The 27,792-nt window shown below is 35.0% G+C and overlaps 2 protein-coding genes across 4 annotated transcripts in view; one reads left to right on the top strand and one right to left on the bottom strand.

Moving 5' to 3' along the window:
• The window catches only part of LOC132554937 (putative methyltransferase NSUN7), a 31,525-nt gene extending 20,089 nt beyond the window's left edge, over positions 1 to 11,436 (top strand). Inside the window, exons 4-9 of the mRNA XM_060219269.1 lie at positions 2,586 to 2,769; positions 3,153 to 3,357; positions 9,422 to 9,565; positions 9,727 to 9,828; positions 10,077 to 10,327; positions 10,963 to 11,436. Coding sequence (XP_060075252.1) covers positions 2,586 to 2,769; positions 3,153 to 3,357; positions 9,422 to 9,565; positions 9,727 to 9,828; positions 10,077 to 10,327; positions 10,963 to 11,436 — 1,360 coding nt within the window. The remainder of the gene's footprint in view (positions 1 to 2,585; positions 2,770 to 3,152; positions 3,358 to 9,421; positions 9,566 to 9,726; positions 9,829 to 10,076; positions 10,328 to 10,962) is intronic.
• Positions 11,437 to 21,808: 10,372 nt separating this feature from the next.
• LOC132554822 (protein Fe65 homolog) overlaps positions 21,809 to 27,792 on the bottom strand; it is a 139,223-nt gene continuing 133,239 nt past the window's right edge. For 2 of the 3 annotated variants that reach the window (XM_060219150.1, XM_060219141.1), the window contains exons 15-18: positions 27,519 to 27,627; positions 26,653 to 26,718; positions 24,901 to 25,168; positions 22,962 to 23,041 (exon numbers count right to left, since the gene is read on the bottom strand). In XM_060219150.1, the coding sequence (XP_060075133.1) occupies positions 24,929 to 25,168; positions 26,653 to 26,718; positions 27,519 to 27,627 (415 nt within the window). In that variant the 3' untranslated portion in view covers positions 22,962 to 23,041; positions 24,901 to 24,928. Of the gene's footprint in view, positions 23,042 to 24,900; positions 25,169 to 26,652; positions 26,719 to 27,518; positions 27,628 to 27,792 lie in introns of all 3 variants that reach the window. The other variant, XM_060219158.1, reaches the window with a different exon arrangement.

Here is a 27,792-nt window from a genome sequence, read left to right as displayed (position 1 = left end):
ATTTAAACAAAAGCAACTGCTAATGTATTGTTTGTATCCATATGGTTCGATGAGTACAGGTCCAGAAATAGTCCAACAGATGTGTCCCCAGATATAGCATTCCCATTGGGAAGAATGCTTCATGTTTAAGCTCTTTGAAGAGGAACGGTGAAATCAAGAGATTTCATCTGTCACTGTTCATACAATGCTGGGAGTGGTAATCATAAATTTTTGCTGATAGAGGTGGAGATGTAAAGGACATGTTGACTGCAAACAAGAAGAGATCTAATACCTGTTTATAGACCCGTTATTTTGTCAAAGGATAAATAGATATCATTATTTCAGAAATGAAGGGTCATAAAAAGCTTTGAGCAAGTGTGTGAAAGACAAAAATACAACAGCTGTATGTTGTACACCTGTACACTTGAAGGGTCCTAAACACTCGGTGATTAGCATTTCTGTATACACAAATGCCTGATCAAGGAACAGATTGACTTTCTTAGTAACTGTAGTTGTCAATTGTCAATGTGAACAAGTTGAAAGCAAAGAAAAACTGCAGCTATAAATATTGAGCACTTGGCAGTGGAACTCTAACTGTTGTTGAGAGATAACAAAACAAACAGTTAATCTTGACAACAGAATGGGTCTCCTGGTTACAGGTTTTGATTGGGCTCAATTTATCCTGACATATGTTGACTTTATAAAAAATATCAATAGTAAGAAAAGGTAAACTAATTAGTCATTCTACTGATTTTATGTGTATGCACAAATGATGAAAAAACAGGTATATACCTTGACAGTTGTTTTGTTCTCAGTATTCCGGGCTTCCTTAAGATGTACGAAATGTATTTCAACACTTAAGGCTGTAAAAGGATGTTGAAAAATGTTAAAGGATATATACCAGTAGTCAAAATGTACAAATATGTGTCTTTAGAAGAAAGCACCATTCCCATTAAATAGACCTCTCAAAGAGAAGTGACACTTATGGTACTGTAAATGCCTTTCCTTTTACAGGTTATCTGGTTTTTATTATGGGAATTTACAGTGACGACACACATTCCAATCTTAAAAATTGCAATCAATGTTAATTTGTACTATTTAATGTCAAATGTATCAATATTCCACTGGACAGTCTTGATTTAGCTTTGATTCATGTCAATCACACAAATATGCAAGCAGATGTTTGTGATGTCATTTATGTTGGCTATAACTGCCACATCAAGACTGATCAGTGGATCAATAGTACCGTACATGAATTGAAAGTTATAGGAACATCCTATTACATTTGTATTTTAATTTATCTGTGTAAGAGTACAAGCCAAGAACAGGTCTCTTGATGTTTCTGTTTGTATGTACAATAACTACCTGCTAATTTATAACTTGTTATTGATATATAAGATACCCTATAACCAGTAGTTTGTATCAGTGCTTCCATCCACAAGGTCAGTGCTAAGACTAACCTCTACTTTATACAAGTATCCACATGTAAGGTGTACATAGGGTCATCTTTAGGACTCCTCAAGTCAGTCAGCGAATAAATAATAAAGTGTTTAATTATGACGCAGAGAGATAACATGCTTTCTTATTGATTCTGGTCAGGAAGTTTGGTATGAAACTTCAACATAACGCAATTGTTTCTCCTGGACAAGCGATAGACTGGGATCCTCCTCATCTTGATCAGTGTTAGGCTGATATTTACAGATGAAATTTCTGAAGATGAAATTTTGATGTAAGATGTTGTCTCTCTTTAGTGATCAAGTGTCACAACAATTTCTAATTTAAAGATATGATATGTTGTAGTACACAAGAAAATTTCACCTTTTTACAAGTTTACGTGAGTTGAAGTTGTCAATGCTTTACGAAGGGACTCCTGATACAGTGTTGCTAGATATTAGGGCCAGTGGTAAATCACACTTTGTAGATTAAAATCCAATAAACCTTATTTATTGAAGTCACAACAGGCTGCATAAGCCAGATAGAAATCCAACCAGATATTTATTACCTCAATGGCATTTTAATTTGGTTTTATTACAGTGTTGAGATCAGTGTAAAGCTGATATTGAGCTGGTGAGGTGATGCACTGTACCACATAGACTGACTAATTACAGGGGCCTTATATAACCAAACCAATTTACTTGTGTTGTTTATCATACACAGATTGAAAATCACTTGTTTTGAAGTCATTGTCCCCATCTTCCTGAAAAAATGCAATAATAAGAGCAAAGCTGTTGGGCAATGAAGCTGAAGCTCTAAAATGACCAGAAGTTGTAAATTAGGCTGAGAATGGACAGGGTTATTTCCCTTCATATGCTACCCAGGTTGTAGATTGTCATGATGTCATCTGATTTTGAGTCCTGACTGTGCATTTTAGAGTTGATTTTATGACAATGCATTGTGACTTATGTCATGTTAAGTAGATCTTGGTATATCTTCCATTTGCTCGGAGAGGAAGACATGTGATGTTAACAATGTATAATGTCTTTTATTCTATCCAGTCTTGTCCTGTTTCACTCACTTGTGAACAGAACATCATTTGTTAAGCAGATTTAGAACACACTTTACACACAGATCAGTAATTACAATCTGGGTCTCTTTACTGTTTACAGTGTATCAGAAGCAATGGAGCTGTTTAAGGATGAGGGCTTCACATTGGTGGGTTCTGATGATTGTGTGGAGGGGCAGAAATTCAGTGTAGATTCCATGTGCACAGATGTGTTCCAGTTCCCCCCAGACAAACGTGAATACCTCTTACAACATGACCTTGTCATGGCTGGCAAGGTTGTTCTGCAGGTAACGAAACTAAATCTTGAAATCTTTGATCAATTTGACAAGGATTCTATGCAATTGCAGTCTTTTTCCTGCATTCAACTGAAAGTGTTGTGTAGCTTTATGGTTGTAACATATTGTACCTTATCTAAAAGTAATGTTACACTTTATCTGAACAAGAATTTATCCAAGTTATTGTTTAAACCAACCAAATCCTTTAGTATAGACAACAATAATACAGAGACTTGATAAAGCCTGGAACTTTGTATACTGGAAATCCTCATAAGATCACATTAACCATCTTACACTGTCATAGAATAATCTTTTTGTCTTTTTTATGGTTGATGTCTTACATAGGGTATGCAAATAAATATCTTTCAACTTGTATTATATTTTGGGTGTTTCAGGATAAGTCCAGTAGTATAGCTCCCCACTCGGTGAAATACTTGCTAGGGGAGGACAGTGATGTCATACACGTCAATGTCGGGTCAGGGATGACCACTGCCCATCTGGCCAGTCTCATGCAGGCAGGCTCTGGCCATGTTTGGGCTTTTGGTAATCGGACATCAGCATCACAGTTCCAGCAGAACATGGAAAAACTTGGCATCAAAGGTAATCAAACCTAGATAAATATTATTGCCTGTTAACATGTATCATATATGCCTGAGGTATGACAGTATCAATATCAGCCATATGGTTTATCAGGATGACAGGTGTTGTAAAATAACCAGACAAGTGTTCTTACCATATTTATCCTACAGTAAGCCCAGAGGGCCCAGACATTATCAGGTCAGGGATAGGCTGAAATCTGCAACATATATGGGTGAGCTTATTTCCATATATGGAATTATTGTTGGATGAAAATTTTTGAAGTGGTTTATCTTGATAGCAGGAAACTGAGGTTACCTTACTTACATAACTATTTATCATGATTGTACTGTACTTTTGAAGCCCTCCTTTTGTCTTTGTGAATACTTGTTCCTCTTCCTGGCAGCAAGATTTGATTTTCAAGATTGGTAGTCTAAAAAATTCAGAGAAAATAATGTGTGCTGTTCAAAGGATGACCAAACTTGGCATACTTGTTACCAATCATAAAATATAAACCACTTCTGATTTTCAGTCAGGACCAGTAGTCATGGTCACTTTGGATGATATGACAAAAATACATCCAAATTGAATAAAATAAATATTGAGAGGAGATGCTCTGCCTTGCAATGCCTTGATTAGCCAAAAACTGAAATTGTTAACTGATCCAGACCTTTTTTTATGGATATTCACATAGAATGGGATCTATCTCTAGAGATAATTAAATGTTCAACTAACCAGGCTTTATAAGGATAACTTAGACACAACAGATGGTCTATCATATCTGCTTGTTCACTTAATGTCCAAGTACAAATATTTGATTTTCTCCCATCTTGACAACTAAGTGAAGCCCAGAACAAGTGTTTGACTAACTCTTGCACTTAGTAGGCCTATAAATTCAACTATGGCAAACAACTGTTAGGTAAGTTAGCATAATGCTGTCTGGTGTCAGTGGAATGTGCTGTCCAAATTGTAGTTATATATAGTGGGTTCTGTTCTGCCTCTGTGGTGTCTGCTGGATAATGTTACATACTGGGTTACATCCTGCCTCTGTGGTGTCTGCTGGATAATAATACATACTGGGTTACATCCTGCCTCTGTGGTGTCTGCTGGATAATAATACATACTGGGTTACATCCTGCCTCTGTGGTGTCTGCTGGATAATAATAATACATACTGGGTTACATCCTTCCTCTGTGGTGTGTCTGCTGGATAATAATACATACTGGGTTACATCCTGCCTCTGTGGTGTCTGCTGGATAATAATACATACTGGGTTACATCCTGCCTCTGTGGTGTCTGCTTAATAATAATACATACTGGGTTACATCCTGCCTCTGTGGTGTCTGCTGGATAATAATACATACTGGGTTACATCCTGCCTCTGTGGTGTCTGCTTAATAATAATACATACTGGGTTACATCCTGCCTCTGTGGTGTCTGCTTAATAATAATACATACTGGGTTACATCCTGCCTCTGTGGTGTCTGCTGGATAATAATACATACTGGGTTACATCCTGCCTCTGTGGTGTCTGCTTAATAATAATACATACTGGGTTACATCCTGCCTCTGTGGTGTCTGCTTAATAATAATACATACTGGGTTACATCCTGCCTCTGTGGTGTCTGCTTAATAATAATACATACTGGGTTACATCCTGCCTCTGTGGTGTCTGCTTAATAATAATACATACTGGGTTACATCCTGCCTCTGTGGTGTCTGCTTGATAATAATACATACTGGGTTACATCCTGCCTCTGTGGTGTCTGCTGGATAATAATACATACTGGGTTACATCCTGCCTCTGTGGTGTCTGCTGGATAATAATACATACTGGGTTACATCCTGCCTCTGTGGTGTCTGCTGGATAATAATACATACTGGGTTACATCCTGCCTCTGTGGTGTCTGCTGGATAATAATACATACTGGGTTACATCCTGCCTCTGTGGTGTCTGCTGGATAATAATACATACTGGGTTACATCCTGCCTCTGTGGTGTCTGCTGGATAATAATACATACTGGGTTACATCCTGCCTCTGTGGTGTCTGCTTAATAATAATACATACTGGGTTACATCCTGCCTCTGTGGTGTCTGCTTAATAATAATACATACTGGGTTACATCCTGCCTCTGTGGTGTCTGCTGGATAATAATACATACTGGGTTACATCCTGCCTCTGTGGTGTCTATAGGGTAGTAATTCTGTCCTGCCTCTGTGCTGTCTACATGGTAGTAATTCTGTCCTGCCTCTGTGGTGTCTGCTTAATAATAATACATACTGGGTTACATCCTGCCTCTGTGGTGTCTGCTTAATAATAATACATACTGGGTTACATCCTGCCTCTGTGGTGTCTGCTTAATAATAATACATACTGGGTTACATCCTGCCTCTGTGGTGTCTGCTGGATAATAATACATACTGGGTTACATCCTGCCTCTGTGGTGTCTGCTGGATAATAATACATACTGGGTTACATCCTGCCTCTGTGGTGTCTGCTTAAATAATACATACTGGGTTACATCCTGCCTCTGTGGTGTCTGCTGGATAATAATACATACTGGGTTACATCCTGCCTCTGTGGTGTCTGCTGGATAATAATACATACTGGGTTACATCCTGCCTCTGTGGTGTCTGCTGGATAATAATACATACTGGGTTACATCCTGCCTCTGTGGTGTCTATAGGGTAGTAATTCTGTCCTGCCTCTGTGGTGTCTACAGGGTAGTAATTCTGTCCTGCCTCTGTAGTGTATACAGGATAGGAATTCTGTCCTGCCTCTGTGGTGTCTACAGGGTTGTAATTCTGTCCTGCCTCTTTGGTGTCTACAGGGTTGTAATTCTGCCCTGCCTCTGTGGTGTCTACAGGGTAGTAATTCTGTCCTGCCTCTTTGGTGTCTACAGTTTAGTAATTCTGTCCTGCCTCTGTGATGTCTATAGGGTAATAATCCTGTCCTGCCTCTGGAATGTCAGGTTGCCATCGTATCAGGATGGCAAGTATATTGAATAGAGACATAAGTGTTTTGTAGAAGAAGTGGCACTAAATCTGACTGCTATTTACAACTTTTTCTATGGTTTCTATAGTCCCAATCAATAAAGGCCGCTCATTTACTTTTTTGTTTCTTATTGACTTTAGTAATTCTAGTTCATAATTCAGGATCTCAGAAAATTATTACTTCAATACTGGTAATTTATAGTCCAACTGAAGAATTTATAATGCAAACATATCAGGAATAAAGCCACGCAGGCACTCATTTTTATATACAATGGTTACATACGTCATAGATTTCCTGGTCCCATAAAAACTGCCTTATCAAAAATACATTTTGAATCGAGGGTTGTAATTTTACATTTCCTGAACAAATCCTATATTGTTAAAGGAGAATTCTATACTTTGTGTGTAGAATGTTATTTTTAGGTGAAATTTTCCATGTCAAAGGATTCAGAAATGATATTGATCACAATCCATTTTCTTTTCTACTGCTTGGATATTGCTATTATGCCATGGTCTATGTGAGGAAATTGACTTCAGAATTTAAATCCTTCATTGATTATTTGAAGGTTCAAATTCTTATATAGATCGCTAGTCGAAATGTCAAAGCTACTTAATTTTCTTTTTCTGAAGAGAGAATCCTTTCATGTTATGTAGACAGACATTATAACTGGGGTTTATATACCTTTAGCTAACAGGTGAGGCGATTACATTAATGGATGTTCAGTGGTTCAGTTGCAGAGAGATCTAGATTGGTGGCGTGTAGGGGTGGCATAATGTAGCCATGGCCATGACTTCAATGATTTGTGTAGATGTGCTTGTAGCATTTTAACAGTAAACTAACCTTTTTTAGTTCAGCAACTTGGGAAAAGAGAAGATAATGTATTCTCTAAACTTTAAGATGTTTCCATGGAAGGAAGATTATACACATTGAAGTAAGGTTCCCACAATCTTAGCTGTTCTCTCATCAACTTCGGTGTCAAATAAAAATAAATTTGATGTGAGTAAAAAGTGTAAGTTTCTAATTCTATATGTAGAAATTGAAGATAAAAGCAATCAACAGTCTTCGTCCAGAATATGGAGACTTGCAAGCATGAGGCATCCCCCAGGTTGTTTAACAGAATTCAAAATGAAGTCAAATTATATCTTAAAATCTACTTCATGCAGATCACAAGAGAATATTTGTGAACAGACTGAGTACCTATCTAAATGTTTGAGGCTGCATTCTAGCTATAGCCGCCTGTAATAATTAGGTATTCAGAAGGCTATTTAGTCAGATTTATCAGCTCTGTATGAAGTAAGAAAATCAGTGTTTTATCTTTAGTAAGCTTAATAAGAAAGTGTGTGTACCACAAGGCAAAATAATATTAATAATACCAGATGTATTTGAATTAAATCAACTTTTTCAGTGTATATAGAAGAGTAAAAATGAAATCAGGACTGAATCAGATACTTCAGCCTGCTATGTAAAACCAGAACCTTTTTGATGATGGCCATGCATAGTTCTGTCTGAAGTTGTAGTACTGATGAAGTCCCTACAGACATAATGATGGTAGTCTATATCTATATAAGTCTTTATCAAATGAAAACTACCAGGATTAAACATCAAAGACTGATCAAGGCATTACCTTGTACACGCCTGGTCATCAAGGCGTGTTAAACCCTTATACTTTCATGTCTTCATTCAATAACTGAAACAGGTCTCTGACCATTAAAACTGGGGTAATAGGATACTTTCTTTGGGCGGAGCCCAAAACAGCTAGTATCCACAGTAGATGAGGTCATCAGCACCATGAGGTTCAGGCTGACTTGGGTCGGGTCAATATAAAAGTGTCAGTGTGTGACTTTCTCTGACTTTCATTGCCAAATTACCAATTTTATATGACAAACATTACATTAAAACTTGAAATCACTTTTTTATAAATTTTCAATATGCAATGAAAATGGACCATAAAAGGGCTTGTATTTGATAAGATTGATATTAAAGAAATAAAAAGGTAATTTAAAAGATAGCAGAAACACATGAAGTTATTACTTTTCAAATGTGTGAATTTCATGACACTACAAGAATGTAAAATTCCATAAAGAAAAACTTGGTTGTAAAAATCACTGTAAAAAGAGTAGTAAGTCATCATCAAGTAGTTCAGTATGGAAATGTTATTGGGGGCTTCATATCACAACTTGTTTATTACTGGTAAGGGTGTTACATACAACTAGTCATTAACAAGATGGCAATGTATATATGGACAGAACTCATTACTATATAAAGACACAATGTATATATAGACAGAACCCGTTACTATATAAAGACAAAATGTATATATAGACAGAACCCGTTACTATATAAAGACACAATGTATATATAGACCGAATCCGTTACTATATAAAGACACAATATATATATATAGACAGAACTCATTACTATATAAAGACACAATATATATATATAGAGACAGAACTCATTACTGTATAAAGACACAATATATATATATAGACAGAACCCGTTACTATATAAAGACACAATATATATATGGACAAAACCCATTACTATATAAAGACACAATATATATGGACAGAACCCATTACTATATAAAGACACAATATATATATATAGTATATATATAAAGACACATCATATATATAGACAGAACCCATTACTATATAAAGACACAATACATATATATAGACACAATATAAAGACACAATGTATATATATAGACAGAACCCGTTACTATATAAAGACACAATGTATATATATAGACAGAACCCATTACTACATAAAGACACAATATATATATAGACAGAACCCGTTACTATATAAAGACACAATGTATATATATATATATATAGACACAATATATATATATATAGACAGAACCTGTTACAAGACACAATATATATATATATATATATATATATATATAGACAGAACCCATTATATATAAAGACACATATATATATATAAAGACACAATATATATAAAGACAGATCCCATTACTATATATCTCTTGCCAATTCCTTTGAGTGTCTTAAAATCAACAAAATAATGACAGTGATTAGAAACACACTGATTATCAGTTGCATTTATTGTTCCAGGTGTGAAAATGTTGACAGAACCGTTCCTCAGTGTTGAACCTGATGACACACGATTTAAAAATGTCAAGGTTATTCTAATAACAGCTGACTGTAGTAAATCTGGCATCACAAACCCAATCGATTTCATCGTTAACGAAGGTGAAGGTAAGGTCATTCAATTAGTTTAAATACTTAACTTAAATTATGGTATACAGTTGTGCTATATTTATACAGATATTTCTATTTGTGATATATTGATTGAGCTCGTTAAAGCATGCCTGTAGAGTTCCCTATAGTAATATATAATATGTGGTGTATGTTGGCAGACATGAAAATCCTGAAAGATCTGTCAGTAGGAGAGACAGACGAAAGTAAACTTGGAGAACTGGCTGGCCAGCACAATGAACTTCTCAAACATGCCATGAAATGTAAGTCACTAGTAATCTCAGAATGGACTTTAAAATGTTATGAATATCTTATCCTCAAAATTGTTACTAGCTAGTAATTCTCCAAGACACTGGACATATCAGTCTGTACTTATTATACTATGAAATACAACTTGTGTATCTGATAACTAGTATATTACAGTGAAGGAGATCCATATATTACAGCTTCACACATTGTAAAATGAGTGTGATTTAATTTTCTTTCTTATGATGTTTGTTATTTTCTTCAGTTAACAAGGCACAAGCTGTGGTGTATATGACACGGTCCATACATGAGCTGGAGAATGAGAATGTAGTGAGCAAATCTACAGAGTATATCAATATGCTGCAGAAGAGATCATTCCCATACAGAGTTGTCCCCCCTGTCCTTCCTTTCACTGGAGAGGCAATTGAGAATAAGATGGGAATACATGGAAAGCATATAAAGTTCTTTCCCACTGAGAAGACGAGCGGATGTTTTGTAACTGTGATAACAAGAGAGGTCAGTATATGAAAGTGAAAATTTATGTCCATTGATGTTTTGGAATTTAAACCAAAATTTAACTAATTCCTTTTTTTTTTTTTTTTTTTCCTTTTTTCTCTCTTTTTTTTACATATACATGTTTATATTTAAAGAATTTGGAAAAGTTGAATGTTTTGAGTTAGGACAAGAAATCCTTCTGAAATATTGTTATAATTAGTTTTAATTTACTTGACATTGCAAGAAGATTCCAATTCTGCCTTTTTATAATGCAGTTATCTGCCCCTATGAGCAGGTATTGATAGTTAAATACATGCATAATAAGTTTGCTGGAGAAAATGATGTCACTTTCTCTTTAGGTAACCGTCACAAACAAACCACATAACTATCACCTGCTCACAAGATCATATAATTTTGCACTACGAAAAGACAGAACAGCTTGAAGGAATTGATGTTTCATGTATATAGACTGAATTTTTATTTCTAAAATATTTCCAAAAGTTAACGCACAGTTTGACTTGATTTTCAATATATGTCAAAGGAAATTTTCATGATTTGTGTCACATTAGATTATACTATGATATCTATACGTTCCATTTAGAATGTTGTGTTGAGTAGAACTCTTGTGTATTTGAACAATTGATTGAATATTCCAGCCTGAAGATGCTAAGGAAGCTGCCAAGGATGTCCTTGCCAGAGCACAAGCGAAGGGTCTTCTGTCAGGCAAGAAACAGAAGGAACCAAATTCCTCTAGTGAGCACCTCAATGGTGAGGTCACAGAGGGCTTGACCAATGGTGATATAGACAGTAAACTGCTGCATAAACGCTCAAGGAAAATGCAACGCCGTGTTCAGGTTCGAGGCACTGTGTCTGCACCTCAGTACAACAAGCTATCTTCGTACTCTAAACCTCACGCCACCAGCCCCATACACAGCTACATAACCTCTACTTCCTCTGCTAAGCAGCGGTCGACCAGCATTCCACATACCACCACCCGTTCTGCCATTTCTATAGGATCCCGTCTCTACCATGCTACCACCAAGAATTCCGGTTCGGAATCGGTGAAGCGCAATAAACCTATAGTGGCAGAGCATGTCAAGGTGGTCAAACACCCGGCACCTTTCAGGTGACAAGTTCAGAGGTTACGGCTGGTGGCTAAAGGTCAAATCACATGCGTCACTTTTGTACTGAATCGCCTCACACAAAGGTCACCTTGGTCATTACTGTTTGTTTTTTTAATTGCATGACATTGCCATGTTTGTCCACACCAACTTTTGATTTAGAAGCAGGACTTTGTAATGTAAAAGTATTCGCCGTATCATCCAAATTCATGAATGTAAATTTGTTATTTAAGTGCACTAACTCTTTCTTATTCAGAAGATGCGGAAATCATAACATGCAGAGATGAGAGGTAAAATTTCTTGACTGTGAATATTTTTTCTATTCTAAAATGTATTGGGGTAGGGCTTGGGTCATTAGAGGGCAGTACCGCCTGATGTTGTTATTTATAAGGAGAGTGTGTGTATATATATATATAAAGGTGAACAATGTTTTAACCTTGTCATTGTTATTTGTATCAATTACCTAGTCTTACATAGAAAGCTATTTTTTGAAAGTCTCACCTGACTGTAGTCACATGGTGTATGCAATAGACTGCAGTTCTGTACATTGTTGTAGATATACCACATGCATTATCCCTAGAAAATGGTGCTAAGACTGGTTCATACACATCCAGGGTTTTGTAGGGGGCTGTAGTGATCACATGGCTTTCCATGGTGTACAAACCTGTGGCAATATAAACATCATTTCATAGTAAACTACACCTCAAATCTCATCTACTATGTCACATTTGTTGCTTAAAAAAAGTCTTTTCTTCGTAAACAGAAACTGATTTAAATTAATTATTAAACCTAAAGTGTTCCTGGTGTTTGTCTTCCTTTTGTCCCTGTCTGATTCTTGTTCACTTTTGCTTTGTTCTCTAAACCTCCCAGGCATGTCAAACAACGACGTACTCTTTAGAACCACTCTATGTACGTCACAAGCATTACACAACACAATCTTGTAAATGCTACAAAATCACAGAACATACACCACTAAAATACTCTGGTGTATTCTTATAAAAGTAAATCTGTTAATTTCTATACACATTAAAGCTATTGTAGAAGATATCAATGGAAAGCAAACTAGAATTTTGAACATTTATTCATATGTTTCAGGTTAAGGAGTTAAAAACTTTAGTTGAAATTTTAGTGATTTTTTCTATTCTTTCATTTGTTATATAAATCACAAATCAATTTCCCAGATTTCCAGAGATTCAAACGGGGTGTAAGGTTATTGTTAATGTTCCGTCCAACACATTGTGTGCTTCTCTCTGTGATAACATCGCCTTTCATTAATGAATTCTATTTTGATATTTTTAAGAATTAATGTTTGAGTTTGTATCTGTTAAATAAATCTAAAGTTGAAAGCATGTATTTATACCTGTTGTTATTGCTTAATGTTTAATCTAACTATATTAGATCATTTTTGATCAATGCAATGTCACATGTGAAGCTTTCGTTTTTATAATATACATGTACATTTCAAATTCACCAATGTACATTTATAAATGATTGAGTTAAAATATTAAAAATGTTGTTAATTTCACAAATATAGACACTATTTCATATGTTTGAAATGTTTGTTATTTTACCTGAAGTTTTTAAAATTAAGAAGCTTTTATTTGCAATATATAAGCATTGATGATGTGTATATAAACGATTGTGCATTATGTTCACGCATAGTGCATGTTTGATTCAACACTCCATGTACAATGTGTTATTGTGTGAGACTGACTTGTCGAGGGATTATGTTGCATGCTTGCATGAGGTATGGAAACACCATGGTCACGGTAGTGTGAAGTGTCACCAGTCACTGGCTGGATATTGTGTGTTGATGTATCCATCAGAACAGTCACTACATGTACTTCTATGATTAAAATGTATTAAATGTTTCACGATTTCATTATTATTTATACAACCTCACCGAATTCATTTTGATTTTTTTGTTATTTTTCTTAATGAAATTCAATATTGAATTTGAATATTAAAATGAGAGAATGACAAGAGTTATAAATGTACAACAATGTAATTATTTTGTAATGGATAACTTTTTTTTAAAATTTGGTCCAGTAACAAGATGTATGCTAGTCAGAATATCCTTTTGTCACTAAATTTATTGCATGAATCAGTGTTCATAATGAATTTCCAGATCAACGAAAATTTTCCCGCCCACATCCAAGGTTAGAATTATAAATGTTAGGTCACACAAGATCAAGTTAAAATGAGCTTAATAACATGGAAATTAAATAAAATAACATATAACTTTTATTTATTGTCACTACTTTGTGTTATAGATTATAACTAAAACAGTTATTTTTTTAACCTCATTTAAATACAGCAAAGTCGGGAAAACCAACAAAGGAGACGACCCAAGACGGAGAGTGTCAGAATAATGCCGCTAACGTAGAAGAAATGTAACCAGTCATTTACTCCTAGAGCAGCTCTGCACTGAAGCACATTTATATGAGGAGCATTGGAATACAGGGTCACATGAACTCAGAAGAACAGAATATCATTGTTATATAGAGTATTTTAATATGAATTTCACTGGTATAGAATATACTCTAGGCATATCAAGTGTTCAACTGATGTAGTTCAGCAGACTTAGAAAAATCAACAAATTTCAGAGAGGAACAAAATAACTGAAGTGATATCACTACCTGTATTAATGGAATGAAAAGTCAGAAACCACCTACATAGGTTGTCAATTCAGGTCCAACCAGTACATAAACCATCAATTCTGAAACCCCAGTACATAAATTGCCAGTTCAGAAACTCCAGGTATATTAATAATTCAGAAATCCAGGTATATTAATAATTAATTCAGAAATCCAGGTATATTAATAATTAATTCAGAAATCCAGGTATATTAATAATTAATTCAGAAATCCAGGTATATTAATGATTAATTCAGAAATCCAGGTATATTAATCATGAATTCAGACAACCCTGTACACGACATCAATCATAAAAATAGAAACCAAAGTACATGAATCGTCAATTATGTAACCCCCATGACATTAATCATCAATTCAGAAATCCTGGTACACAAATACAACAACCTCATACCAAAATTGTCAATTCAGACAACCCTGTACATCATTATCTTTAACTACCCATACATCAGTAGCTGATTTACAAACCCTTATTTATCAAATGCTACCCAAGATCCTGTATGTCGATCATTTACAAGAAACCTCCACAACATGAATCTTTGATTCTTAAAACCCAATACATCAATTGTTCATTCTAAAACTTAAGTGCTCAAACTGCTCATTCATAAATCTTCTTTACAACAATTGTTTAGTTTGGAAAGTTTACCACAGTGAAATATATGTGGTCATCAGACACCTGAAAACTATCAGAAAGTGATTTACAGACGAGGTACTCGGACAAAAACATTTTTTACCTATAGGTAAACACAGAATGAAACAGTTTATTTGTCCTGTGTCCAAATTACTGGCCGAGTTAAACAATATATAGATTACATTAGCTATATATCATAGTTAATCTGTTTGACGAGTGCTTAAAACTGATAATATACAGATACTTGACACACGTTTTGAGCGGAGTTTGTGGTAACAGTAAATCTGAAGGGTATGTGAAAGCCAGTTTCTCAAACATTATATAGAAGTCTAACATTGTAGTAGGAGGTAAAAATGAACCTATATCTTATCACCTGTTCTACAGACTTTATTGAAAAATTTTATTCAACGGACTTTTGTTCAAAATTGAGTACCCCTTATTTTCATTATACAAATCATAATTTCAGAATTTTTTAAAAAAGATTTCAATATATCAAAATCATACATAATGTAGCCTTAAAAAGTCTGTTAAAACTATTGATTATGACAAACTTGGTCTTATACCATCAATACTGGGCTCACTCCAAATGGCTATTCATAATAAATTGTTCACATATTTCAATACATGACTTCTGTGACCTGGGAAAGTCAAGGTCATTCATCTAAAGAAACTTCATAGTTCTCTATTCTTGCTGGTTACTGGCTCTACACATTTAATCCCTGTTACCCTAAAAGTGTGTCAATCCATTAAAAGTTTTTAACACATTGTTACCTTGAAATGTTACTCAAGGTAAATCATTATTGATAGCCCTTCGCGATGCCTGATATCAAATTCTTGGACCTCTTGGTTATTCTGAAGTCCTGTGCCCTTCGCAATGCCTTATATCAAATTCTTGGACCTCTTGGTTATTCGAAAGTCCTGTGAAGATTTAAAAGACATTGATAACCCTTTACCAAAGCAAAACATCAGAAAAGCTTACACGAGACTGTCGGTGAATGTTTGTAATGGTAAGTTCATAAGTGCAAGAACACAAGTACACACATTTTGGAAAGCATAATTAATGATTATAGCAAAGTTGATAGAACTTTTTAACTGTGTTGAAAATCTATCTCACTGACCTACAGACAATAATGAATATTAATTTCTTTGTAATTAATTCATTTTGAAATTCAAGGATGTCACATGTCTTCGTGTATTTATCTTCTCTGCATATGTAACAATAACTGAAGGTTGAGTGTATGTACTATCATGGGCGTACTTCTAGAGTTGATGAGTCTGTACACATACTTCACATTTGATGAAGAAAAAAGGACCTGTGCATTGCATCAAGATCAAATTAACAAGCTTTAGTTTTGGTGTATTTGCCTTTTCTTCAAGGAACAGATACGAGTCTAGAAATTGGTAGAGTTTTTTGTAACAAACCAATGAAATGACTAGCTATGAGCCTTTGGCCCTGTTTGGACTCCTTTTCCAACCTCGTTTCAGAGGAGTTACATAAACAGTGTATAGTGAAAGTGAAAATTTTGAAGTTGGAAGCAGAATCTTTCAAGAACAAATCAGGACTTGAAGTCGAATAAACTACACCCACTCAAGGAAATGTACTTGTGAAACAAAGTTAGCTCAATCGTTGACGGGCATTTTTTTTTTTTTTTTAAATGAACTTAACTATTTTAAAGAAGTGGAGTAGAAATGAAAACTAAAAAATAAAGAAAAAACATAAATTCCTCATCAGTAGTAATCATCTTTTAGAGTTAAATGTATTACCTAGAGTTAACTATACAAAGAACTATTAATATCCAGTTTTAATAATGCACAACCAAATCACATTCATCTCGCCTTTCAGTAAAGTTTGACTTTAAGTAAGGTATTATTGTAAGGAAAGTACATGTAGTGAACACAACATTCTATTTGTTTAAGTTACACTCTACCTCAGGGCTAGGTGTATAGCCATCTGTTTTTAACCTTTAACATGAAAAATGGGACAACTTTTTGCTGGTATAAAATTACCAGTATTTTTATTTCTCAATACATTAAAGTATAAAATGGGGTGACTTTAATCTGTACAAATATATGCTCAAATTTCCAAGCTTATTTTTTTTATAATCTCCTTTAACAGGATGTATCAATTTACAGATGGTTTATCAATGCTGGCAAATTTGGCCAATCATATGATTCAACAAATTATTTTTTCCAAGTTAAAACAGGGACAGATGGGAAATATGCTCCGACGCTCTTCGTAAGGTTTGTTGTCAGGCTCATTGACTGTAACGTAACTCCTGGAAAATATGATACATGTCACACACCACCGAGATATTATTGTTATCATTGAACTGAAGTTTGCTAGTTGTTAACATTTGTACAGTAAGTTTTGAATATATCAATATACACAAGACATCTTATTTTTGTTTCCACAAGGATTGTGTATTTCACCATTACAGTATGAAGTACAGCCTACAGGACAGACACATTGTATTGTTATGGGCTAGTTCTTATTGTTAACCTGCAATGATCTGTATCAGATGCAATAAAGCTTCATTTCCTGATAACGGAGTTGTTGTTTATATCATCCTGTTAGCATTCAGTAACCGTAACAGTTTCGCCCATATTATACTGTTATAGGTGTTAAATGATATTTTGTTGTAATAAAACACTTGGTGAGAAGTGTATGAAGGGAAGTATAAAGGAAACTAGTGCTCTAATTGGTCAGTCTGTAACAGTACATTTGGCTATATTTGGATTTATGACAGGGTCGCATCTGTTTTAAGTAATTCCTAATATACTTGTTTATGTATTACCATTTCCATGACGACTCAAACTTCAGTATAACACAGGATGCTTTAGAATTTCAATTATATAGGTTTATCCTAAATATAGATTGTTTACAAAAAAACACAACAGCAGTTACTGATATGGATAACTGATTTTATTCCACGTCCTCATGATTCCTTGATTCTGGTGTTGATGTGATAATACATGTCACAAAACAGCAAGCTTTCGTATAACAAGACATTGCTATGACAACACAAAATAACGATGTGACAAGTGTTGTCCCTCAGTGACGACGAAGAACATCTAAGAATACCGTTGTATGATAATAATGTTACAAAGAACAGATCTGACAGAAAAATATCACAAATTGGCACTGTGACAAGAGAATATGATTAAGATCTAAGGTAAGTTGGAATAAAAAAGTTATTTTTACTAAATTATATTAAAAAAAATGTATGAGAAAAGGTCTCCTTAATCAATATTAAATTGTGTGACTTATCAAAGTAACTCCGAAGTGTTTTGTAATGAATCACAATGTACACAATGTCCATCATTGTATTTGAAATGATTTGACAAGAATTAAGACAAAGGGAGACAACTGGATCAGGATACTGACAATAAAATCCTACTTTTTCTAAACTTGCTTGTAAGCTAAAATGTAACACCTGCATTATGCATCACAGTATACAAATATCATAACTATAACAGCTGATGAATGAAACTGGTTCGATTCCCAGAATGGATGTGAAAAGGTATGGGGACACCTGCCCCACCATGTGGGTTTTCACCCAGTACTCGAGTGTCCTCCCACAGTAAGACACCTCGCATATTTCCATCTGGGCCAACAAGAGTGATAAATGTAAGCTTTAAGCTTGTTTTGCAATTATTGGTCATAAATAAAGTTTACATTTTTTTTATGTATGACAAATGGTGGAGATTTCATACAAAATAGTGATCGATACATGAAATAAATATTTAGGAATAAAACGGTGTACATGCATATCTTTAATCTTTGTAATAACAATATGGTATTATGTAATTGTGTCATTACATGTAACAGTAACACAGTAAAATACAAATAATAAACAAAATTCTCAATACTGGCCAACAAAGCTTAAAAAAAATCATCAGTTTTGTGTAAGCTTTAGATAAGGCATTCACAAAGGCCAATGAACAACAGAAAAGTCAGCTTATCAACCCAAAAAACAATGTATAGAGTATATCCAACTTAGGTGGACATATGTAATGATAACCATATTCTAAAATCAAACAATTAATTGAGAAGTGAATAATTAAAAAATTAATGGTTGTGTTTCATCTGTAAAAGAAATTAAATTTGAAGTTAGATTAGCAAAAAGATGGTTTTGAATGGGGATGTAAACTTTATAAATTGAAATCAACATTAACAAGATAATTTAAACATCTCTTTAACGATGCTGTGACACAGCTAATACAATTAAAGGGTAAAATTAAATTCCATTGATACTTTGAAGGCCTGGAATGTATTTTGTCAGTAGTTAAATAAAGTCTGCAGTTCCATAAATGCTACCTGAACAGTTCATTGATACAGCAAAGTAATGTCCTTAATGCCACTAATTCATAAATGGTGTGTGATATAACAGTAAGCAATTAGTCTATGGACATTTTCAATAGCCTATAGACACTACCAGTACAAGAATAAGTCTTCAGACACGACCAGTACAAGAATAAGTCTACAGACACTACCAGTACAAGAATAAGTCTGTAGACACTACCAGTACAAGAATAAGTCTACAGACACTACCAGTACAAGAAAAGTCTGTAGACACTACCAGTACAAGAATAAGTCTACAGACACTACCAGTACAAGAATAAGTCTACAGACACTACCAGTACAAGAATAAGTCTACAGACACTACCAGTACAAGAATAAGTCTACAGACACTATCAGTACAAGAATAAGTCTACAGACACTACCTGTTCAATAGTATAAAGACACCATTATCAGTCAGTGTAAACGGTTTTGAAAATGACATCTATGTGTCAAGCCAATACTCCCATCACAGACTTAAAAGTAAACAGATTCACAGACTAACACAGTATAACATAATCATCTCTACAACTGTTTAACTGTACATATCATTGTTGTAAATTAAAGCTTAACAACCTAAGTAAAAAGACATCATTGCTACAGCTATGTACAATAAATACCAATAAGTACTTCTAGAGCCATCAAGGCAAATTTACTGTATGTACATATAATCTATTACCGTTACCTCAAATTCATACAGAATACTGGTACTACAGTGCAATTTATACGGTAATATATATACCTCAACAAATCAATCTATCACAAAATCTACATTTTACAAACAATTTGTTTATTTCTCTTTCGGGATAAATAAGATGTTATCAGAATTCAAAGACTTTCTTTCTGATGAAATGAAGCATTAAAGTATCCACTGTCTAATCAAATGGAAACCCTATCTTTATTAAAACAAAATAAAAAGTAAATTTTAAAATTCCTCTATCAATAATCTTAAAATTGAATCCATAAACAAATTTCATAACACACAACTGATTTTAGAAAGATACCTAACGCAACAGAGGTATCTCCCAACAGAGAGGGATTAGATAAACATAGATCTGTCACAGGAAAAAATAATGTGAGATGTAAGGTTAATCTGGAAACAGTGGAAAGATGAATAAAACAAAAAGTCACTTCCCCAACTGCCAAATATTACATTGAAAATAAAAACCCCAAGAACAACCAAACTGAAAAAAGAAAAAAAAACAGCTAAAACTGAAAAAACACAACTTTTTTGATAAAAATATTTGGAATCTTCTCGTCCACACAACACTAAACCTTACATGTTAATCTGGCATAGTTCCATGTACATGTATATAAATTCTAACCTGACAAACGTAAAAAGTTTGCATATAAATAAAACATGTACTAATTATAATGTATATAAATATCGAAGCAGCAATATACATATAGTAGTAGGTATATGGCACTATACAAGTCCTGGAAGAAATAAGGAAAATTGCGAAATATATAGAAAGGTTTCTACAAGGCATTTCTGCATAGGGTACATATACCTGTAATGGAAAACGACTATTAGAATTCAGACTTTGGATTTTAAAAGTTATAGAAATAATTGTATGTTAAGGAACCAGTTTTATTGAAGTTAAGATCAAGTTTTTAAGAGAGTTGGTATGATGTTTAATTGCCCTAGTGTATATATGATATTGCTTTACTGTCTACGATGAAGATTTCATTTTGTTTATGATATGCAATACAATAGGAACACATATATTTGTATTTGCCAATTAAAAAGATAATCATGCCATTTTAAACAAGGAAATCTTAAATCAAACTGCTATGTGTATAGCTAGTCTTTGCCAATTTTTTATCTTCATCTGGAATGGTGTCATATTATTTCTCATGATTTCATCATGATAAAAAAATCAACATACCAAGAAAAAAATTATGATGTGTAAAGTTTTTGTGGTTAGTACGTCGTTTCTGTACAAAATATAACAAAGTCAGTAATATTTTTACCAATAACACAATAAATATGGCTTCATTATACATATATCTAAGTCAAGCGTAAAACATTATTGTTAAATGTTCTCATGTGGAATGGGAGACAACCACCAGTTGTCTTCATTTGAGATTGTTTTACAGAGATTACTCAAAAGATTAAAGGGAAATAACTCCTCATTCCAATTCTAACTAGTTACATGTTACCCTTGTTATTTTTGGTACTAAATGAGTCTAATGCTTATATCATAAAATGCTATATAAACCTCACTTTTGTAAAATAATTTTAAATTGTATACTTTATATCGCTTTAACAGTAATGGTTTATGAAGGAATGGGAAACAATGGGTTGTAAAATATTAATTTATTTCTACATTAAAATAGAGAATCAATTAAAATACTAAGAAGAAGACATAGAAGTACAGCATAATCAAAGTAGACAAAGACATGTAACATGAGTGATTAAGTTTCCGTTTCAGGTTTGGTTTTGAGTTTTTGGAAACAGTTGCTCTTTCGAGGGAGAATTTCTTCATTGGAGAACAGATTCTCTCCAAGAGAGGAGTTTTCTAGATTTTTTGTATCAGAGAAGAGTCGTGATGTACATAAAGGTTTGAAAACAAGGTGATATTAATGACAGAAACCTTATCAACAATATCAGGTAGGATTTACAACCAGCCAAGGAACACATATTGTTCTACATGCAACGTAGATACTAATAAAACATCAAACACATGATAAAATATCTTAATAAAGATAAAATCTCAATTTCATAAAGATTATTTTTCTCATTTTTAACCACGATGATAAAATAATATGGTATCACTTAGTAATACATACAAGATCTAATAATGCAGATCTTTCCAGTAAAAAACTCAAACAAAACACAAGATCATACAACAACATCTATATACAAGGTTATTAGATGCTTAAATAATCAACTTTAAAACCTCATCTGCATAAAATGAAATAAAAACTGAAATGTCATTGTGCACATGTTAATCACAATCCTACAACTTAAACTGATACTCTTTTTAAAGAGTAATTTGTAAACAGTACAAAAATCTTTGTCTTATCTCAAATAAGTAAAACTGAGACTCTAGAACTGACACCAAACAGATGTGTAACACTACAGTACACAAGCAGACACTGGCTTTACAGGAAAGGTTGATCATGTAATGCTTCTAATGAGAGTGTGAATGATTATTGCACAAAGACAGGTGTGACACACAACCACTTATTGTCACTGTCAAGGACCAACACACATAATGTGTACAGGCCGTAATGTCAGCTGATGAGTTTAGTAAATGATACACAATCTAGCTCCTACATATATATAATTATGTAAAAGTTTACAATGAAAAAAGATGGTTCAGTAACACTCTTAACACTCATAATAAAAGATTGGTATATAACAAACAGCTTGGTGATAAAGAATCTACAAAATAAAGCCATCACAAAAAGACAAAATGATTCCACATCAAATACTCCAGGCATGGTACATGTTATTAATGCATCAACCATGTGGTTTAAAAATTATAAACCAAAACCCAATGTCAAAGTTTGGTCCATTCACATAATAAATCAGTGTCATGTGAATGCTTTGAACATCCACATCATATATCAGTGTCACTTGAATGCTTGAAACATTTACATCATCACATTAAAATCAAAAGCATTATCAAATGTTCAATAATTTCAATAATCACAATGTCTATTGTACAATAATGACATTTTGATTGACATGCCTGACCTATGACCTAAAATGAGTGTCTACACACAAATCTACAGCTACTTCTTAAAGAGTGTCACCTGACCACAGAAAACATATGCAGTATATGACAGGAACCTTATCCTAATGACTGTGGCTGTACGCCCACTACATCCTCCTGTATGGCAGCTGATAGTGTTTGGCTAGGTGTTGAGAGCAGAAAAAACACCCCCAGCAGCTGTCCATATACGGGGTAGTTACTTGGTGGGTGACTTGAGTGTTTCAATCATATTCTGGACACTATGTCTGAAGCAAGCACCGAATGTCTGAAAAGCAAAGGAGAATTCTGGTTATTTTTGGAGTTATTGATGGTAAACACCTGTAACATGTAACAGTGTTTCAATATCTGTTATTCATGGTACCATTGACCGATAGTTCTCAGTGATACAATGTACTTACGTTTCTGAGCTTTTATAAGTACTGAATTCACCAAGGGTTGAATTACCCAGTGCTGAAAAATCACTTTGAATACCAAACTTACTAAAGTGACATAAAGTGCTCAACATCCTTTTTGTCAGTGTTGGTAAGTACACCACAAAAAGTGCTGAACATTCAATTTCAGTGCTGATAAATTCACCACAGAAGGCACCGAACATTTATCTGGGTATTTAATTAATCACAGAAAAAGCTGTACATTCATTTCACTATTCAGTTTATCAGAAAAAGGTGCTGTCTATAAAATTAATTTGGGTTTTCATTTTACCACAGTAAAAGCTTACCACAAAAAAGGATAAATATTTATCTAGGTATTTATATAAACTACAGAAAGTGCTGCATATGATGTTTAATGAACAACATGAAAATGCTCAACATAATTCAGAAATTGATTTTACCGGGTAAGTATCAAATCAAAATCAATGACACATAGTAAACATCACATTCTGAATTCACAAGAAAAAACAAACTGCTAAACACGGATGTTGAAACTGAGGCATCAAATTAAAATCCATACCCAAAATCATTGTCATGATATTGATATCAATTAGTGAATCAGATTAGTGGTGACTAGATAGTGGGACAACCACATCAGTGGTGACTAGATAGTGGGACAACCACATCAGTGGTGGCTAGATAGTGGGACAACCACATCAGTGGTGGCTAGATAGTGGGACAACCAGATTAGTGGTGACTGGATAGTGGGACAACCAGATTAGTGGTGACTGGATAGTGGGACAACCAGATAAATTGTGACTGGATAGTGGGACAACCAGATTAGTGGTGACTTGATAGTGGGACAACCAGATAAGTGGTGACTGGATAGTGGGACAACCAGATTAATGGTGACTAGATAGTGGGACAACCAGATTAGTGGTGAATGGATAGTGGGACAACCAGATTAGATAGTGGGACAACCAGATTAGTGGTGATTGGATAGTGGGACAACCAGATTAGTGGTGACTTGATAGTGGGACAACCAGATTTGTGCTGACTGGATAGTGGGAAAACCAGATAAGTGTTGACAGGATAGTGGGACAACCAGATTAGTGGTGACAGGATAGTGGGTCAACCAGATTAGTGGTGACTGGATAGTGGGATAACCAGATTAGTGGTGATTGGATAGTGGGACAACAAAGTTTAGTGGTGACAGGATAGTGGGACAACCAGATTAGTGGTGATTGGATAGTGGGGCAACCAGATTAGTGGTTACTAGATAGTGGGACAAACACATTAGTGGTGATTGGATAGTGGGACAACCAGATTAGTGGTGAGTGGATAATGAGACAACCATATTAGTGGTGAATAGATAGTGGGACAACCAGATTAGTGGTGACAGGATAGTGGGACAAACACATTAGTGGTGATTGGATAGTGGGACAACCAGATTAGTGGTGAGTGGATAATGAAACAACCATATTAGTGGTGAATAGATAGTGGGACAACCAGATTAGTGGTGAATAGATAGTGGGTAACCTGATTAGTGGTGAATAGATAGTTAAACATCCAGATTAGTGCTGACTAAATAATTTGTGAGTGATGGCTTTTTAGTGAGAAAATTAGATTAATTTTGTTTAGATAACAGGACAGATTATTGGTTGCTGAATACAACCTTAATCTGTAACGTTAATAATTAATTAAATTAGGTAAGTTTTACAGCTGAAAACATCATCAATATAAAACATCTTACATTAACAAGTTTAGGTCAGCTAGTGGCATCAGCTTCCTGTTGGAGTTTCCTCCTTCGGACTCAATGTTTTACTTTTTAACCGTGCAAACACACTATGGACACTGGATAATCCTGCCTTGACCCCTGCGTGGACAGTAAGGGCCCCTGTCTTCACCCCTGCTTGGACACTGAGAGCCCCTGTTTTGACCCCAGCTTGCATAGAATGGGCCCCTGTTCTGACACTTGCTTGAACTGACTGGGCACCTGATCTGAGAGCTTCGCTAATTGTCTTTAAGAGTGAAAGGTACAAAACAGGGAAAATAAAACAACATCAACATCCACAGCACAATAAACAACATAAACTTAAAAAAGAAAAGACAAATATACAAAATGGAAAATTGAAATTAAAATGCAAAGTACACAGAACAATAAGAAAGAAAATTACGCAAAAAGGTATGAAAATTAATACAGTACAAAATCAGAGCAAATTAAATCAATTATGATATGAATCAACAGAACTTTTACAAGGATAGGTGTGGATCAGTCACAGTTCTATTGCTATAAACAACACAGTGCAGAATTGGTAATGAAAAAAATTACTATAAATGTGTAAAATCACATGTGAATTATCAGAAATGAAGTATGGGTATAGTCACTTACAAAATTTGTTGTCGATTTTGTAAACCGGATAGTCAGGACTAATATAATGAGTAACAGATTCATACTAGTAGGGTGAATTGTTCGTTGGTAGGAATGTCTTGAGGTGAGATTTAAGGGTCAGTCTTACTTTGTATGTGGGTTTTTTGGGGGTAGGATTTACTGAGATGAGATTTAGGGGTCAGTCTCACCTTGTCTGTGGGTTGTTTGGGGGTAGGATTTACTGAAATGAGATTTAGGGGTCAGTCTCATCTTGTCTGTGGGTTGTTTGGGGGTAGGATTTACCAAGATGAGATTTAGGGGTCAGTCTCATCTTGTCTGTGGGTTGTTTGGGGGTAGGATTTACTGAGATGAGATTTAGGGGTCAGTCTCACCTTGTCTGTGGGTTGTTTGGGGGTAGGATTTACTGAGATGAGATTTAGGGGTCAGTCTCACCTTGTCTGTGGGTTGTTTGGGGGTAGGATTTACCAAGATGAGATTTAGGGGTCAGTCTCACCTTGTCTGTGGGTTGTTTGGGGGTAGGATTTACTGAGATGAGATTTAGGGGTCAGTCTCACCTTGTCTGTGGGTTGTTTGGGGGTAGGATTTACTGAGATGAGATTTAGGGGTCAGTCTCACCTTGTCTGTGGGTTGTTTGGGGGTAGGATTTACTGAGATGAGATTTAGGGGTCAGTCTCACCTTGTCTGTGGGTTGTTTGGGGGTAGGATTTACTGAGATGAGATTTAGGGGTCAGTCTCACCTTGTCTGTGGGTTGTTTTGGGGTAGGATTTACAGAGATTTACTGAGATGAGATTTAGGAGTCAGTCTCACCTTGTCTTTGGGTTGTTTGGGGGTAGGATTTACCAAGATGAGATTTAGGGGTCAGTCTCATCTTGTCTGTGGGTTGTTTGGGGGTAGGATTTACTGAGATGAGATTTAGGTGTCAGTCTCACCTTGTCTGTGGGTTGTTTGGGGGTAGGATTTACTGAGATGAGATTTAGGGGTCAGTCTCATCTTGTCTGTGGGTTGTTTGGGGGTAGGATTTACTGAGATGAGATTTAGGGGTCAGTCTCATCTTGTCTTTGGGTTGTTTGGGGGTAGGGATGACTTAGATGAGATATATGGGTCAGTCTTACCTTGCCTGTGGGTTGTTTAGGGGTAGGGGTTGTTGGGTGGGCATCCAAACACTTCTGGTACCGCAGCTGAATGTAAAGAAAAAAGGAGTGAAATAGACTACTCATTATAGTAAATAAACATAGTTTTGAAACAATCAAATGTGTCTTATTATGAACTAGATGAATTGTTACCATCATGTGGATGTATAAGAATTTATTCTTGACCAATATCTCAACATAATAGAAGGAAATATTACAGGTGGATAAAGTACAAACATTTTAACTAAAGAATATTTTCTCTACTTTCTAATCAAGGTGTGACTGCTAGGTGACAAATGTGTCAGGTGTGACTATCAAGTGATATACTTACCTTACAGGTAAGTGTGACGGCCAAGTAAGATTAGGTAATTAGGTGACAGACCTTGCCTTACAGGTAGGTGTGACTGTCTGGTGATAGACCTAACCTTACAGGTAGTTGTGACTGTAAAGTGACAGACATACCTTACAGGTAGGTGTGACTGTCTGGTGATAGACCTTACCATATAGGTAGTTATGACTATCTAGTGACAGACTTACCTTACAGGTAGGTGTGACTATCTAGTGACAGACTTACCTTACAAGTAGTTGTGACAGTCAGGTGACAGACTTACCTTACATACAGGTGGGTGTGACTGTCTGGTGACAGACCTTACTTTACATGTAGTTGTGACAGTCTGGAGACAGGCCTTACCTTACATACAGGTGGTTGTGACTGTAAAGTGACAGACTTACCTTACAAGTAGTTGTGACAGTCTGGTGACAGACTTACCTTACATACAGGTGGGTGTGACTGTAAAGTGACAGACTTACCTTACAAGTAGTTGTAACAGACAGGTGACAGGCCTTACCTTACAGGCTGCCTCTATAGTTTTACAAAGCGGTCCAGCGGTTGGTTCACAGTGAAACACCTGGGCATAAAACTGGTCCTCGGCACCATGATTGATGAATGCACACACTCTGAAAAGATAATGTCATTATGTTTTTTCCCCAGTCATTCATATAACTGAAGGTGTGTGTTCAGACTATCTTAAAGACAATACTTAGGACCTTAACAGAATACACAGTCCTAACCTTTACATCTCAGTAACCTGTCCTAGCAGAAAACCAAACTGAAGTATATTT

This window comes from Ylistrum balloti, unplaced genomic scaffold, assembly GCF_031769215.1.
Source record: "Ylistrum balloti isolate Yb309-2 unplaced genomic scaffold, AGI_CSIRO_Ybal_v1 Utg369642, whole genome shotgun sequence".
Taxonomy (NCBI): Eukaryota; Metazoa; Mollusca; class Bivalvia; order Pectinida; family Pectinidae; genus Ylistrum; species Ylistrum balloti.
Note: the sequence above shows the minus strand (reverse complement) of the source record. Positions and strands in the feature narration are given on the sequence as shown.